The 16458-nt window shown below is 43.1% G+C and overlaps 1 protein-coding gene and 1 long non-coding RNA gene across 2 annotated transcripts in view; one reads left to right on the top strand and one right to left on the bottom strand.

Annotated features, from left to right (window-relative positions):
* The first annotated feature begins 1568 nt into the window (after positions 1–1568).
* The window catches only part of LOC111247594 (calcium-activated chloride channel regulator 1-like), a 96285-nt gene continuing 81395 nt past the window's right edge, over positions 1569–16458 (top strand). Inside the window, exon 1 of the mRNA XM_022798701.2 lies at positions 1569–3032. Within this exon, the coding sequence (XP_022654436.1) occupies positions 2745–3032 (288 nt within the window). The 5' untranslated portion in view covers positions 1569–2744. The remainder of the gene's footprint in view (positions 3033–16458) is intronic.
* LOC147756693 (uncharacterized) lies at positions 5182–11827 on the bottom strand. The gene is made up of 4 exons (XR_015323322.1): positions 11621–11827; positions 10535–10730; positions 9699–9876; positions 5182–6705 (listed from the first exon to the last, which is right to left on the bottom strand). It is a non-coding gene; the product is annotated as an uncharacterized LOC147756693 (long non-coding RNA).

Raw genomic sequence — 16458 nt, forward strand, 5'->3', positions numbered from 1 at the left:
AGGACAAGTTGCATTGTAGTACACGTATGCATGCCATTAATGTCGACCCATCCGTTATTTTCAAAAATGTCATAATTTACGCATTACGTATGGACTGATAAAGGGCAAATCCATAGCCGTTTACGAGAATACGAGAATCAAATTTCTGTCTATAGAAAGAAGTGAAGATCGTAGCTGATTGTGAGCCCTTCAATCTGGATTGAGCTCCACTCTTGAGTGACACAGAAAAACTTCTCGGAGCAAACGCTCCGGGTCCGCTAGACAATGCGTGAGTGCACATCTTCTTGCCAAAAATTCACGGTGCAAGATATTATCATACATTGGCATATAACCTAGAACGCAAAGTGAGTGCGACATTCAGCAGCAACCTAAATTCTGGCGACATCATTTCGACGACAAGAATAGGTGGGGTTGACGTTTCCGGAGCCTCACTTGCTTAACTATATAGCCTTCAAAATTTTTTTGGGCTGGTTCTTACAGCAACCATTGCCTATTACGATTTTACAAGCTCCTCTCATTACCAGTTAATACAACTGGTTTGCTATGTAGCCACAACAAAAACTACAGGAAACGACTGGAGCCGACTGGTCGTGTCACAGAAATATAGGCCTTATCGAGTACTTACAATAATAGGCACAAGCCATGTTTCCCACGAAGCATGAACGTTACTTTCTCGTTTAAAGTAGATATGCCTGATTTGTCTCTCAGCTTGCTCTACCTTATAAGAGGTAAGTTACCTAGATAGTACCTAGCAGATCTCACCTGGTAACGCTTTGCTGCTCCCGTTAGTTTTTTATTCAGTCCTCACCCTTTTCCAGCGGTATTGACTAGATTAAAAAAAAGCTATATTTCATCTATTAGATGTATGTTTATTGGATTTCTCTGCTGACAATTTCACAGCCTAGAAGATTGGTCATTGCGCTATCAACCACTCAAGGCAGATTCGTCGTTTTAATTCTATTCATATTGTACAAAGGTGTATCTGAATATAATTCCAAAAGGCTTAATGAGTTTTCATAAGTATTACTTCAATACGAATCGAGAGCCTAAAGCTATACCATATTAACTTTGCTTCTATAAAAACAGGTTTTCTAGTCCAATCATTTTCATTTCCATGTATAAACTGATATTAAATATCCAAGTGAGCTTCAGTATTGTTACTTCAAACTCAGACATATTCAGCTATCGTCATTTCAGCCCTTCTTTAAATAAACAAACGGTAGACTGCCAGCAGCAGTCGTATACGAAAACTCGTAATCCACATATAGCCAATGTTTCTAATTTTTTCTAGCATTTATATTTATATTAAACTATCTGCGCTAATTCACACGGTTCTATTGATACTCATTCTAATAAAATAGAAGTGGATTCGTTGACTTATGCTGAACACGTTTGATTGGTGACGATATTTTTATATGTAGCAGTGTCATCATCCGAAGGATCAGGCTTGCTGGTACCGGGTTCGAATTTACTTCATCTATAAACAAAATGCTTTTCAGGTTTTTGTGGGCTAATTAAGCCTTGAAGCGTTACTTTAGCCAATCCTCTTCAAATAAACTCTGAGTCGCGTACGGTACGTCTGTGAGCGTTGCGTTGACAAATACCGGCTGCACCCTCGCGCCACCGGAGCTCGCTTCCCTCTGGCAACAATTGTACGAAAACAGTTGAACGAGCCGACAGCGTAAGTGGCCCTACAAGCAGCAGGACCAGCGCGATGATTCACTTCAGACAAAGCACGTGCCCCTCCCCCAGAGCGGAGCCGCGGAGTTCCCTTTCCCGTATCTTTGCAGACTCTTTCCACATTCAGCTGGGCGCTCTGTCCTGGCGGATCTCCCCCAATCACCGGCACATTGCCTTTGGCAGCTGTTGAGTGCACAGGGCGGAAAGCTGATCGTGGAACTGTTGTTTTGCGCCCACCGCCAGAATGTATGCTGGTCACATTGACCACGCGTAGTTTCTTTTTTGTTATTACTATTCATAGCTCGGCACAGGTGCCTCGGTTGAACCTGTGCGAAGGGACGGCCGGCAAAGTTTGCTAGCAGTCCATCGTAGCAATCGGCTAAACGAACGCGCGCGCGCGCGCGCGTGTGCGTGCGCGCTCGCTCATTCACTCGTTCGCTTAACAGTGTCAGTGGTGTGAAATCGACAGAAGCAGAAGAAATACTTTGAGATCTGTGCAGTTAGGCTAATCTCACCGTATCTATTGACATTACTTATTGATGACCCTCAATCGTTGGATGCTCATACAAGTGACGTATATCGTACTGTGATAAACATCGTTAACAGAGCGTTTACGATGGACGGATTTAACATGTTCTAACTGGACAAACGACAACAACAGGAATTGGAACAAGCAACGGTAGACAACTGTTGCGCTGCCTTATTCGTACTTGGACACAAAGTGCGACGCTATTTGGTGAACCTTCGAGAAAGTGGTCGCATCAGAAGCTTAAAAGTTCATACATAGGATATGCTACATTGCATTAGATGATTCCTGCTAAAGTCTAAAACTTCTACACGTGCTAGGACTTTCTCAATGTACTGTGTGCGCGAAGTCTTTTCGTGAGGTGACTGCTATCGTTTCCGTTGTTACTTTATGGTTTAACAGTTCTCTAACAAATAGTTAAGCAGGCGTAGCAAAGTTTCAGTACAACTCGGATCACTTTCGGCATTACAATTACAAGAAAGGACAGTGGAAAAGTGAAGCTTTTAGCGCAGTGAGGACATCTTGAGTTACTGCCGGGATGAGACAGCCGCGGCACGGGCCTGCGGCTGTCAGCCGAAATCGCACGCCGCTCGGAAAGCGTTACACGCTTGAGATTTTTCCTTCCTGTTTTCGCTTCGATCGACGAGCAATAGTGAGATTAACTGTGGTCCTATTATTAATTGTACTCTGTTGCTGGCCCACTGAAGTTGTGAATGGGTCGCGAGTACAAGTTGACCCACAGATTAAAGCATACGAAGGACTAGTAGTTGCCATCTCACCAAAGATCAAACAAAATCATGGAAAATCCATCATATCCAACCTTGAGGTTAGTAATTTACTCGACAGTCGGGCAAATTGCATTGCAGAAATTTTAGTCTCTGCAAAAAAGGGTGTCATATTGATACTTGTGCAAACAAATTTGAGACTTATTTCTTGTAAAAATCTTGCTAAATGTAAAATACCTAAAAAAAAAAGCTGGGAACATATTTTCATGCCCCGGATTGTATGTACGATTCCATCTCAGGAACATTTGATTAGGTAACACAACAAAGCAACGTAAAACCCATCTATTACAAACGTCATTAGAGTCAGCACAGGATCTTTTAATGCGACAGATATGAGTTCGATTTTATAGCTACCGTTTGTCTGCACATGTTTGTGGCAAACAAACTAAATGCAGATATATATTAGGCTACCTAAGCTGTTAAAAGACTGAATGCTAGATAATTTTGTATGAAAAAAAAATGTAACTATTACATGGATCCATATATGTTATTCTCTTCGTTTCACACTCTATTTTATCATGCTCTCTCTGTCAGCCTTTCGTACATGTTCCGCCTTTAATATTCCTTCGCCCTGTCAAAGAAGCCCTGCTCATATGCAAACCTAATATATTGCAATACATAAAATATGCCTTTTTCGCCTTGTGTATCTTACTATGTATAATAACTTTTTTTTTATTATTTCCTGCCGTGTACACTTCGGCTGCTTATCATTTTCTGACGAAAGCAAATTGTCCTTAATCGTAACAAATTTGCCACTTCCGCCACGTGCCTGAAGAGAGAAAAGGAAAATGCATTGTCAAAAGAACAATCGAAATGGAAGCCGATCTCCGATTATAATCACTGTCATAGTCTGCTAGATCAGTGGTCCAATCAGTCAACTTCCGACTGTGTAAGTAAGATGATTCAGCAAAAAGATATAATTGACCACCTGTTGGCCAGTGAAAATCAACGATTGAGTTCTAATGATGCCAGAAAACTATTAAAATTAGTTAGCCAGTTAGGGACTAAAAGATGTCTTGCGTTTGGCTCAATCCTGAATACAATAAAAGGAACCACTGAATCCTGAAGAAATCCTGAATGATTTTTTACCATGTGTAAATATTTTGGTGAGTATTATAGTGCACTAGAAATTCACTCGCGATCTTGCTGCTGAGTACATGCTCTTTTACCTGTGGAAATACATGAATTTTTTTAAAATCGTTGTTGCAAGAAATCAAAGGATTCTACCGGGAACCTAAAAATAAAGCCTCCCATAGGTAAGCAAGCAGCACTTCATTCTGCAGGTTTAGTTCTCACAGTTTTACAACTTCATCATGATGAGGCTGAAACAACAATCGGTGTTTGTACTAAGCTAGAACAAAGTGGAGTCCTCCGAAACTATGGAGATGCTAGGACACGGCATGCAATTCGTTTCCCATGTCGAAGGCATTTTTCGTTTAGGCCATAGGACATATCCTATAGAGCTGATCGCCCGTGTGTCTTCGTTATGTATGGACGGGCTACCGGAGGCAGGCAATAGACCCTCCACGAACAGTCCGCCTTTGCTGCTGCTGTTGAGGCTGCTGTCCCTACAGAAGCTGCGTGTTCCTTTATTCTAAAAACGTTTGGAATGTAGGCCGCGCGTGTTTCGCGTCTGTTTCGCGTCGTCTTGGCCTCCGGTAGCACCTGTGCGAACTACCAAAGGTACTACAACTACAGCTATAGCTAAGAACAGAGCTGTTGGTGATAGAGCCTCAAGCAACGCGTACTCAAGCCTTGCCCTCCTTGCCATCTCTCTTCTCTCCCTATTTCCCTTCATTTTACTGAAAAGCACAACGTAGCGATGAATACTGCCAGCCTTCGCTGATACTAGCGACGCGTTCGTCGAGGGCATCCACGACGGTTCCTTTGTCGTTCCTTCAGCTATGCGACCTTGGCAATGTGAGTTTGACATATAAAGTGCTTACAGCTACACAGTCAGCCAACTACGGCGTCTTCAAGTAGCGATGGAGCTCCCACCTTCGGTTTCCGTGACCCAGGCGTTAGGCGACGTTATAAAGTAGACTAATTTTGAGATTAATGTTTGTCACCTGTTTTACGTTAAGCAACCTAGTAAAAAAAACATCTGTAAGATCATAGGCGATTGGTCAATGAAAGATTACCGTATCTACCCATTTATGCTTTTGCAGTGAAAATGGAGAGTGAATATAGTCAAAGGGAGCGCACACATTTCTCTTATAGACGTGTGTATTTTTTTTTTACATGTCACATAAACATGAGCAATTGTTCTTTGACGAATGTTCGACAATGCATAGTCATACACTTCACGTAACCACAGGTCCTACTCAAAGAGGTCTTTGCATTTAGGCTTACACTAGGTAAGTAAGCGTATACATTGAATTATCGTTCCAACTTCTATGGAGAAAAAATAATTTCACACTGTGATTAAAAGGGGGTTTTGTAATTATTTTAGCGAACTGTCAAATCTGCATTTGATTTGTTTTTACACAAAGGGAAAACTGTTGTTGAGCTGAATAGATGATAGCGTAAATATGTGGTACTCGATAAATTATTGCCTTACTTTGAAGTTGTCGTAGTGCTACTTCGTAGAACCTGCTGCTGTCATGTTTGTCATTGTGGGATTCAAGTGGCAAATGTATTCTGAAATAAGGGCATCGAACAGTTCGTGGCCTCCCGCGGGCAATTCTATAGAGCTGTAACGGACAAATGTTCTTTGTTGTGTTATGCAAGCATATCTCTCATCAAGGGTCTCTCACATGACGATAGCAGCTTCGTTAATTTTGTGTACGTTCTACTTCATACAGATCGTGTGCTCGTCTTATGATGCTTGATACAGCTTGTTGAGGACATCTCATGTCATACTATGCACTGTTCTGTGATAATACAACCTGAACAAGTAAAACAGGATAAGTCGCTAAGTTCAGCTTGCCCTCTACTCACGCCTACTCTACTTCACCTTTCAGATAAATTCATGCATATATTTAGGCGTTGATGATGCGTGCGTTGTGAATCGGAGCTCTCCTTCGAATCCATGAAGCCAAAGCCTATCGTTATTATGTGCGTGATTGTACGAAGCTGTACTTTTACTTTACGAAGACCATCACAAGAATCCTGTAGAATCAGCAGTTAATTTCTGCTGCACGGTTCTAGGAACACCTCTGAGTATGATTTTGTTTATTGATTTTAATGAATACGCACTATATTTACACGGAATCGATGAAATTCTCTGCTAAGCTTCACTAAGTAATACCATACAGCCGTTTGTTTGTACCTGAACACTCAGTTATCAAAAAAAAGTCATAACACTTCAATTTCGAACAAATATCGTTATATAGTTAAACAATTATCCTCTACATACCACCCCATTATTCTCATCCTCACTCATAGACACAATAGTTACATCCAACAAGCCGGTCCTAAAGCTTTAATCTTAGTAGCTTCCTCATTGCTTCCATCTGCTGATATGCCCATACACTTAACGTAAACGTATTACCAATCGCAATTTGAGCTCTGGCCTAACGGACGCGTGAGGAACTGCGAAAGATCTTAAAGACCTCACAATTAGGCATAGATTAATCTCAATGTGTTGAACAGAAGACGATAGTGTTGTCCTCATTATCGCTTTCCATGCCCCAGAGAATTGCGCAATCCATGTTTCGGCCCGCAAAACGGTTCGACTTGCTGCCGCAAAGGAAGTGAAGTCCAGAGCAAAAGCTGAAAGGATGAAGGAAAGAGTAGAAATGCCGGCGTGACTAAGCTGATCTCAAAGCGCGCTGAACCACGATCTGGGTGTTCATACGCAAAGTTTCGTTCCGTAGCCGCTGGTCAGCCAAAGCGAGCTATTTTTGTTGACGGACCTGATGGTGGCTGTTTTGCTATTCCGTCCAACGCCAACCTAGGCCATACGATTTGCCCCTGAGGAGCGGAATTATGGCACATTCAACATTCGCAACACCCGTGGCCATAAATCCACACGAGGATACTTTAACGGCCAGTCTGCGCTTAGCAGTCGGTGTATATATCAACGTTATATCTCCTACTAGACCCAGTTCTACCTGCTCCTAGGAGAATCGCCTCGTTGAACGCCTTCAATAGCACCTAACTGTCGGATATATGTACACAGTGGTAGGCAATAGCGGCCATGTAGGCGATTGCGGTTGAAACACTTCGGTAGGATCGATAACTCGTCATTAATAATGGCGCATGCACCTTTGATTGTTTTTTTTATTTGGTTTCAACCAGGTCTTGCTGACATCGTCACCATGCAGATCTGACATATATCATAATGACGGCAAGCTGAAAGAAACTTAGCGCAGTTAATTAAACTATACGTATAGAGTACAAGTTTAAAGTAAAAAAAAAAAAAGCCATATAATAATAACTAGCAGTGAATAATATAATCGGCCGTTGTCCTGCAGATTTTACGCGACCGAGTTTCATTGCCGGCAACGGGAACTATCTGCTGCATGATAAATCTGTATTATCTCATTCTGCTGAGCCGATTCTGCTCGAGCGTTTCATAATACTTCTGCTAAGTGTACCTTGAACTTTGTCTAACGACAAGAGCGTGTAGTGAACCTGACCCCTTTTTGTAACTTTATCATATCTATACAGCAGTGAACCCAACTATAATACTCTTTGTCAAAGGCGAACGCTTAACTCGAAGCGGTGCCGTTATCGCACGTTATTCCATTGATTTTGCTGTCGTTGAAAGGTGGCGCTTCCTTCTCAAACGAACCTACCGCTTGCACCGCCGTCACTTCGGCGTTACGCGTACGAATGAGCTAACAACGAAATCAACCCAGCTCACGCTCACGAAGAGCCCATAGATGTGCGTGAATGACCACAAATGCTGTTGGTACGGTTCAGGTTTCTTAATGGAATCAATGATTTTATTGATTGCTGAATAAGCGGACGATCGGACGTCTGTAACTTGCGTTCAGCCCTTTTTTCTGTTCTCATTCTTTGCCAACTGGTTTATCATACCACCTTCTTTCTGGGCCTCTTCACGCCTCGACAACTTTCAGATTGTCAGGTTACAGTGAACAAGAATATCCTCTACGATAGCCTTCGGCAATTTTTAAGGGCTTTCCTTCCCCGATTAGATGCATAATCAGATTTTTTGAGGTCATTATATCTGAACAATGTATCAAATCACATTCAAGAAATGACGTCTAGCAAGATGAAATAAGGGTCTTTATTAGTGTAACAAAGATTTCAAATGGAACATATTGATACCAAAAAAGATGAAAGCGTCGTCTCGGTTATGGTAACGCAAAACATGGACTACAACCGTCAAACGACTAGAAAGATGGCATAACCACGTAGCCATGACTCGGTTCTCCGTTGAATCTTATTGGGGGCATGGTGGGTTAGTAACCTTAATCCTTTTATTTACGATAGAATTAGCGAGAAGTTGATTTCAGTGACAGCTTTGGCCATTCCCAATGAGCCCAAGCTATAATAATTGCCAATGAACAACCAACCCAGTCAAGAATATATAGCAGTTTAATTTTCACAGCCAAGAAATAAATCTCTTTTGTCGAACGTTGGTATTTGTCATGAACTTTAAATCATTTGTGCGTTTCCTCCAATCTCACTTAAGCCATCGGAGTCGGCCGGTGTCATTGCGTCATCGACAACCGTTTCTATTACTGACTATTCTTAAACGCTGCCGCTTTGGATTAAAAGCAGTTCGGACGTAAACACTGATACACCGCAGTGAATCAGCACGATCCGCTTCATAGTGTTCCAATAAATAACATTGAGTAAGTACGGCAGTAACAGCGGTGCACCGAAAGCAAACGATGTGGACAGCTGAGATCCTTTCGAAACGGTTGGATGCGCGCCATTGGAATATCGATCCAACGCTCATCATTCCGTTTGCTCTGCTCACTGTAGTCATCACAACCTATGATGATGTGACTATGGCCGCCGCCGTCGTCGTCGTTATTGTTATCATTGTGGCGGACGGGTAGCTACAACAGAGAGTTTGTGTAGAAAATAGTAGCGTTTGGCTTTCGGCGCCGGCTGCCTATTCAGAGTTCTAAATAGCCGGCGAATTTGCCCTACTCCCCCAGCTACAAGTTCCGACCAGTTCGCTCCAACGAAAAGAACAGCCAGTTTTGTAGAGGTAGGAGTGCCCAAGTGTCGGCCCAGTCGGCCAATACATTGGGTGAAAACTCTTGCTTTTTTACTGTCGCCCCATCCCATAGGAACAACAATATCGCTGCTCTTACTGTTTCTACCATTACTGCGATGATATGGATAACCATCATATACAAGACGCCTACAACCCGAGCTACTGTAGATAAACGCACTTGATGTTGATAAAGTACACCCTCTAATGTCGTCAGCGGCGGCACGAGCGACAAAAACATTGGTCGCAACGAAACCGATAGATGGCGGTTGACTTCGTTCCGTCTTCAATTCGTCGTCACCACTTGGGGCAAGGAACTATTTTGGTTACCAATTTGTCGTTCTTTTTGGCAACAGCAGCAGCAGGGGCGTCGACTGATGGCTGACCAGTGGCTCGTGATAGTCAAAAGAAAAAAGGTTGGGAATACTTGTAGTGTTCCATATATGCTCGCTGCTTTGTCGGAAGCTGTTGATGATCGTTGCAGATTATGGGGAGAAAAAAAGGAAAATTTTAAATAAATACTCTCTCCTTTTCTATAAAGAGGGAGATGTGTGAGTTGTTTGTGTACCTTGGGCGGGTCACGGGATCGATATATAGGAATGACGTGCCACACCAGAGAGTGATGTGTGCTAACTGGACAGCGTCAGAGAAAGAAGTGAGCCATGAAGACATTCGTTCGAAGTTAAATCGGGTCGCAGATGGGTGGGTGGATTCTTAAGCAGCATGACTGCATCTCTGAAACTGCCCTGGGAAATACCGAAAACGAAATATAAACAATGCTGTGAAGAATAGACGACAATAAAAAGTACATTCATGTTACAACACAGCATAGTTACAATAAGACAAGGGAGAGCTCTATAATAGACTGTTGATGACTATTTTAATCGTCACAAAGTAGCTGATGTTACATACAGAAGCTGCCTCTTACAATTTATCCTGTAGTGGTATAGTTTGGAAAGAAAGCATGTAGCATTGCTACCTCCATTGATGACGATGGTTTATCACTACGTGAAAATTATTAACGATAGAACAGAAGCGAAAGCTGTATGAATATACCACATGAAAGGTAAAACTAGTCCTTGTTTCATTAGCGCAACTTAATTGGACTTACTTCTAAATTATTTTAGCGTAAAGTCACTTTTCCTATTAGCATGATTACTACTGAAAAAAGTGACCCTACTTAGCCTTCTTTTTGTCATTGATACAGTCTATAGGGATAACAAAGTAAAGCACGAAACTATGAACGGTGCACGCTAAGCGATGATACGGCGGACGGCGTTATAGTCTCATAGGCAAATCTGAAATTCGGTTGTGAAACTAAAGCGTTGAATAGATCAGATTTGTGTAGCTGCGACTAGGGGGTTCTGCCCGCCTAGTCAGTAAGAGTCGGGTCACTCTACCTACCGTTGGACACGGGCCAAGATAAGCAGGAGGACATGCATTAGGCGACGCCCAGCGCACTGGCCTAGAGAGACAGTAAGCAAGGGTAACTGCGTGAGTCGGTCAGGGGATCGGATGGGGGCGGTAGGCAGCAGCGGTGGCCGAACAAACGGACAGACGGGAAACGAGTACCGGATGTACTTTTTCCAGCTAAAAGCAACTGTAAGAACGAGCAAGGTAGTGAGTGAGTGAGAAGAAACAGAATCAGTCAGACGTCAAGCAGCCAATGCGGCAAGCTTCGACCGCCACTGCTGCAAACATTCTTGCTCGGTGTTTTAGTCAACACCAAATTGTCTAGCAGTTATAACCATATATATGTAGAAAATCGGAGGGCATTTCGAAGACATTTCTACAGTGGCTACACTTTACTCTGCTGCTGTCGTTTTTAATGCTACATAGATATTATAACAGGCGGAAGTCGGTCAAAATTGGTGTTATGCCGTGGGACCTTCCGCCGCTTGTAAGGTGTCGAGAACCTGCGGACAGTTAGCACTTTGCCAGACTGAAGTACATACAGATGAGTAGACTAGATCGTGTCCGATATAACTACTACTACTACGGGAGCTATTATTGTTATTAAGAAAAAGGTCAAATGAACGGGTCCATTATAACAACGGGGAAATCAGAAGCGAAAACAATCGCGCACAGAATATGGAATGGGAAAGCGTGTCCTACGCTCATCGAGAACTATGATTATTAGAACCATGAGGTTATTTAGTTACATGGCGTAGCGGCGCCAGGCATAACAATATCATAAACAGGATATATTCGTCTCTTTATGTCTATGCTTACATCATTATAATAGCCATAGTAATAACGATTAATGTTGTGCCTTATTTTTCCATATACGTTCATCTTCTACTTATTTTGTTGGTTTCTAAGAGAATCAAATCACTCAATATGGCAGGAAAATACTGGCTCGCAGAATAGGGTTAACAATACACAAATAAATTTCTTAGGGGAAGCTATGTATTAAGCTACCATATTATTTTCGTCGCTCAATTCAGTCAATCATTGGTAGTCGTCAATTTTGCTGTTGGTGCCGTTTACCTTCGCAAACAATGCAAACACAATGTAGCCAATTTCCGAACGGTGTTCGCTCGACATGGCCGGCGATGAATTAATGTCCTCTGTTGTTGGACCGACAACGAATCTGGGCTCCCGTAACGGCAAGCACAGACGTGGCGGCGGTGGCGGCAAGAGCTGAAAGTCGTCACCCACATCTGTTGACCCATCCGTCCGTCCCTTCACTTCGCCGTTGCCTAGAAAGCGGGCAGCCAGACACAGAAGATCAGTATTGCCGAGCAATGGCGGCATCTAGAATAAGAGTGTCTGCAACTACGGCGGTGCTAGCCTGCTAATGGCGACGATGCTGCTCGCCTGGCTCTGCGGCGCAGTCCAGAGTGCACAATTTGTCCCGCTTTGCTACACGTTAGTGCGTGCGTATCCACTTACTGCTTGGCTGTGACAGCAACATGTTTCTATAGCACTCACATTATGGTGACTGCGGCTGCGTGGTAAGTCTGGCTATACTACCTGTCTGAGCTATACTCCAATATAGCGATCCTCTATATATACATACACATATAAGCTATGGTGTAAGCGAGCAAAGAAGCGATGGCCTAGCGAGCATATCATCGCACCAAGGCCTGTGACAGCAGCGTCAGGAGCATTAACTCAATGAACTTAAGCCACCGACGATGGTTGACCAAAACTGTGAATGGGGGCAGCTCCGTAGTAAGTTATGTTGTTTTCTGATCATGGTAGGCAGGGTAGGCAGTCGGTAAAGATAGGCCACAGCGTCCTCCATTCTGACCTCTGTTCTGGTCAGCAGACCAATGCCCCATATAGGGCGGCTCTGATCTCCCCACTTGTTATCTTTCCCCAGTTGTTGATGATGGCCACTTCGACCGGTGTCTGTAGCAACTGCTGCTTGCTGCTTGTTGTACCGAAGTGTCTTATAACGATAGGGGAAGCATCTGCGGCAGGCTTTTGTTGGTTGCCGTGGCGCCGTCACTATTATGGCCTGTTTGTCCTGAATCCCACCCGTGATCACTTAGGTCGAGTGGTGGAATCCAGACAAAGGGAAATATCATCCACATATGTACATCCATTTTGATGTAGTCTGAGGCTAGTGCTGCGCCGACACACTAGCAGTCTTAGAGTCAGTGGCATCTGCCATTCAGAAACACCACTTTCCACGTTCGTGCTTGTTGGTCTCAGCAGGAATACAACTGGGCAAACGCAGGCACCGTTAATGATGATTGTTCATATTTATGCACCACTTTGTATATTAATAGCATTTGGAGAGAGAGAAAATCTTTCAAAAAATCATAGCTATTTACGATATGTATTGTTGATTTGACTTTTGCCATTTAAGGCGTTACTCAAATGCTCTACCACCCTAATGTTCACGCCGAAATATCTATGCCAAGGCGGTCCAATCTACAGTGATTACAGAAATGCAGCCTAATCTTCGACAAACCACAGTAGAGGGATAAGGAGAAATAATGAAGACTGACCGGATAGAGTGAGAGGGAAGACAGAAGAAAACTTAAAACACAACCTTAAACTAACAAAGAAACGAAAAACATCGAAACAAAACAGGATTCAGCCGAAAAACGAAGATCGATATCGCGAAGCAAATGTGTTTTTTAAAACGAAAATGTAGTGTTAAAGCTTAAAAAAAACCGTCGTCGGTGTCCCTCGCTGCGTCCGCTGCGCGACAATTGTTCGCGTTTGATTATATTTGATTTGTTCGTAGACCCAGAATTGCTGCTGTCGTTTAGTGAGTCGACGAAAGTTCGATTTTTATTTTGTTTGTTAGCGGATGCCATCGTAGTTGAGGGCCTTCGTAAATATTGTGACTCCTTGTGCGTACGGGTCTTGCTTGCAGACGTTCCTTCAAAACTGCTGTGGCGGCGATGATCATAACAGTAACGACAACAGCTATAACTTCTTCCGCTGTTGTTGTCAGGAGCATCGGTGTCACTGAAATTACGTACGACTGCTAGAAACGAACTCCCCTCTGTTTCATGCTCACATGCTTATCGGTGCCGACGGAGGGTCCTCGCAGACACTGTCGTCGCATTGTCTATAACAGTGTGCCGCGTTAGTGGGACGGCGTTCGTCAGTGAAGTGTTGCCCAGATATTTCCCCGTGGCAACAACCATGTCGACAAGCAGTCCTCATATGGAAGCCTGGTTCGGTCAACAAATCTCAGCTGATCACTAAGTTTTAACTCCCAGTCCCTACACAAATACTCCGATCGGTAAACAGCCAACAACAGCGCATCATTGAAACCGATAGCAGTTGTAGCATCGACAACGCTCGTCTGTTGAATGAATCTGATACTAGCGTGTCGTCATTCAGATCGCCGCTATTTCCTCGGTTATTTGTTAGTTATCTGATTGCTTTTGCTTTGTGAACGTTTCAAAATAATTTTTTTACAATTCGCTTTCACTATTGACAGTAGCTTCTTGCGTAGCCACTACGTAGCCCTGCTAACCTTACTTGCACGCGCACGCGCACGCGCGTGCGTGCGTTCGTTCGTTCGTTCGTTCGTCAAAGATATTCAAATTGCGAAATTATCCCGAATTGCGGAAAATTGGCCGATGGCCTGGTAGCACTGGCTCTAGTTATAGCGGCAGCATGGGCTACTTCGTTTGCATTAGCACAGGCAGAATACTGTTTCGTCAACAGCGATCTGATTGTGACTATAATATGAATGGGTAAGCGACGCTAGAAAACGCATAAGAAATGATTGATTGCAAAACTACCCATATTACGGCCTGGACCGGACCCAAAATGGACTGAAGCGGACCCGATTGGGCAGCATCATGAGAAATCTGGGGTTCGCGTTTTAGGGCTAAAAAGAAACTTTTCCCCTCAGCGTTTTGCGTTTCGTTTTTTGACGCTAGATTTTTTTTGTTTGCGCTGACCAGCGGAAACCATCATGGGTCTGCTGTTCGTATAGCCACAAAGCAATAGTCATAGCATTCGATCGTGTCTGTAACCTCGACGGGGACGAGGCACCATGTGTCGTACGTCAGCGATAAAAACGGTGATGTTAATGGTGATTAGATACGTTGATACGCCATACAATGTGTATAATGCAGAACTCTTGGTAACGGGCTAACGCACACAGTAGCCAACGTTGTTGCTTTACAATCAGCTAATTGCGTAGTCATCTACAACCGCTGGAGGATTTCATGTTGACAATGTCAAGAACGTACTACGCGGTATAACTGCGACAAAATGTCTTCACAAAAGAGCTAATTTTCGTGTGACAAAAAATATCATATACTTACATAGTTGGTAACGCTTCGATCATGAAGCAGGCAATCATTTAGCCAATCGAGGTTAATTGTCTGCTGTTTGTTGCTTCACGTGCAAATACGTGCCCATAGCTACAAGCCCAATTCTAAGGCACGGACAAAATTTTACAGTTTGTTTTTGTCTTGTTAACCATTTAGCCCCCGTTGAGCGGCGTTCACTTTGAACCCTTCTTGCCCTTCAGGCAAGTTGTTGAAGAAATCGTCCATTCCATCACGAAACAAGCAAACACAGAAAGCATTAAACATCAGTCAATGCAGCGGACTGACGGCCGCGAGAATAGATTTAATGATAGCTCTTGTGGACGATACTTACGTCGCTGTCGAAGTTCACATAACTACCACGTACCACTACAAATACTGTTCGTTCAGGAGCTGCACTGAGATGATGAGGTAGGGCAGAGAAAACATTGGCAAGGTTAGCGAGACTCGTGCTGCTGCTGCAGCTATTTTTGATCTGTTGCATTCATTTATTGGTACGCCCCTGTGTGTATGTGAATGTGTGTGTTAACGATGCGAACGGAAATGACCCTAGGTGAAGGTGGCGGTGCCAGACTTATCCGCCGTCGTCATCTTTAAGTTTTGGTATTTTTTTTTACATTTTTTTTTCCTTTCATTCATTCATTCATTCATTCTTCCTTGGTTTTTCTTCACTAGCTGAATGCCCTTCGTTCCCCCAAGGACTGACGTCGATGCTACCCAACGGCACGGTGTTATGTCGTGAAAATGTATTTGCCGACCAAAACAGCTAGTGCATGTAGTAACACTAGTAGATGATGATACAGTTATGGCTGAACTTCGGTAAAAGAACGCCCCCTGAACGCTGCAGATCCATACGTCCATAGCTCAACAAGACAGCAGCGGGTTCAGCGGGCTAGCTAGGTGAACTGTGAAAGATAGCCGAAACGACAATCACATACACCGGTATATTAGCTATCGAATTTTTGTTGGTGGAAGTACCACTGCTCGTAACGGCTTTGCCAACTTATTCACGTATTTTCGTCTTCAAGATAGATCCTAGCCAAGTAGCGATGATATTATGCTATATGCTAGCGGTCGTTAACTTTATAAGCATCCAAAGTTAGTCATCCTTTTCATTGCATTGTTGGAGAAAAAAGAAATCAAAATGATTTCCTTAGCGATGCGCAGTCGCCCAGACTTTTCTACTCATTTAGCAAAAGAATAAGTAACCCATAGTAGAAGTCTATGGCGATACTCTTTGCTTTTTATTGTGCTATTACTATCCCTAAAGAATATTTATAAATGAATCACGTACACATGACATGTATGTGTGCTTATAAAGGAAGGCTAAAAATGCAACACTTTTAATCTCCGGCAAAAAAAAAAACTTAGCAAACACACATATGGCTGAGTAATAAGTTACTATCATTCATTATCGAAATAAGTGTTCACGTATACGATTTCTCCAAATGACGTTCTTACCGTCGTGTAAAGCCGATTGCTGACAAGATCACTGTAGATCGCGGAAGTTCTTGTTAAACTTTTCAGAGAGCTGTCGTTCGATAGTTTCAACGCATACGAACCTTATACTTT

The sequence above is a fragment of the Varroa destructor genome, unplaced genomic scaffold (assembly GCF_002443255.2).
Source record: "Varroa destructor unplaced genomic scaffold, Vdes_3.0 BEIS01000003.1, whole genome shotgun sequence".
In the NCBI taxonomy this organism is placed as follows: Eukaryota; Metazoa; Arthropoda; class Arachnida; order Mesostigmata; family Varroidae; genus Varroa; species Varroa destructor.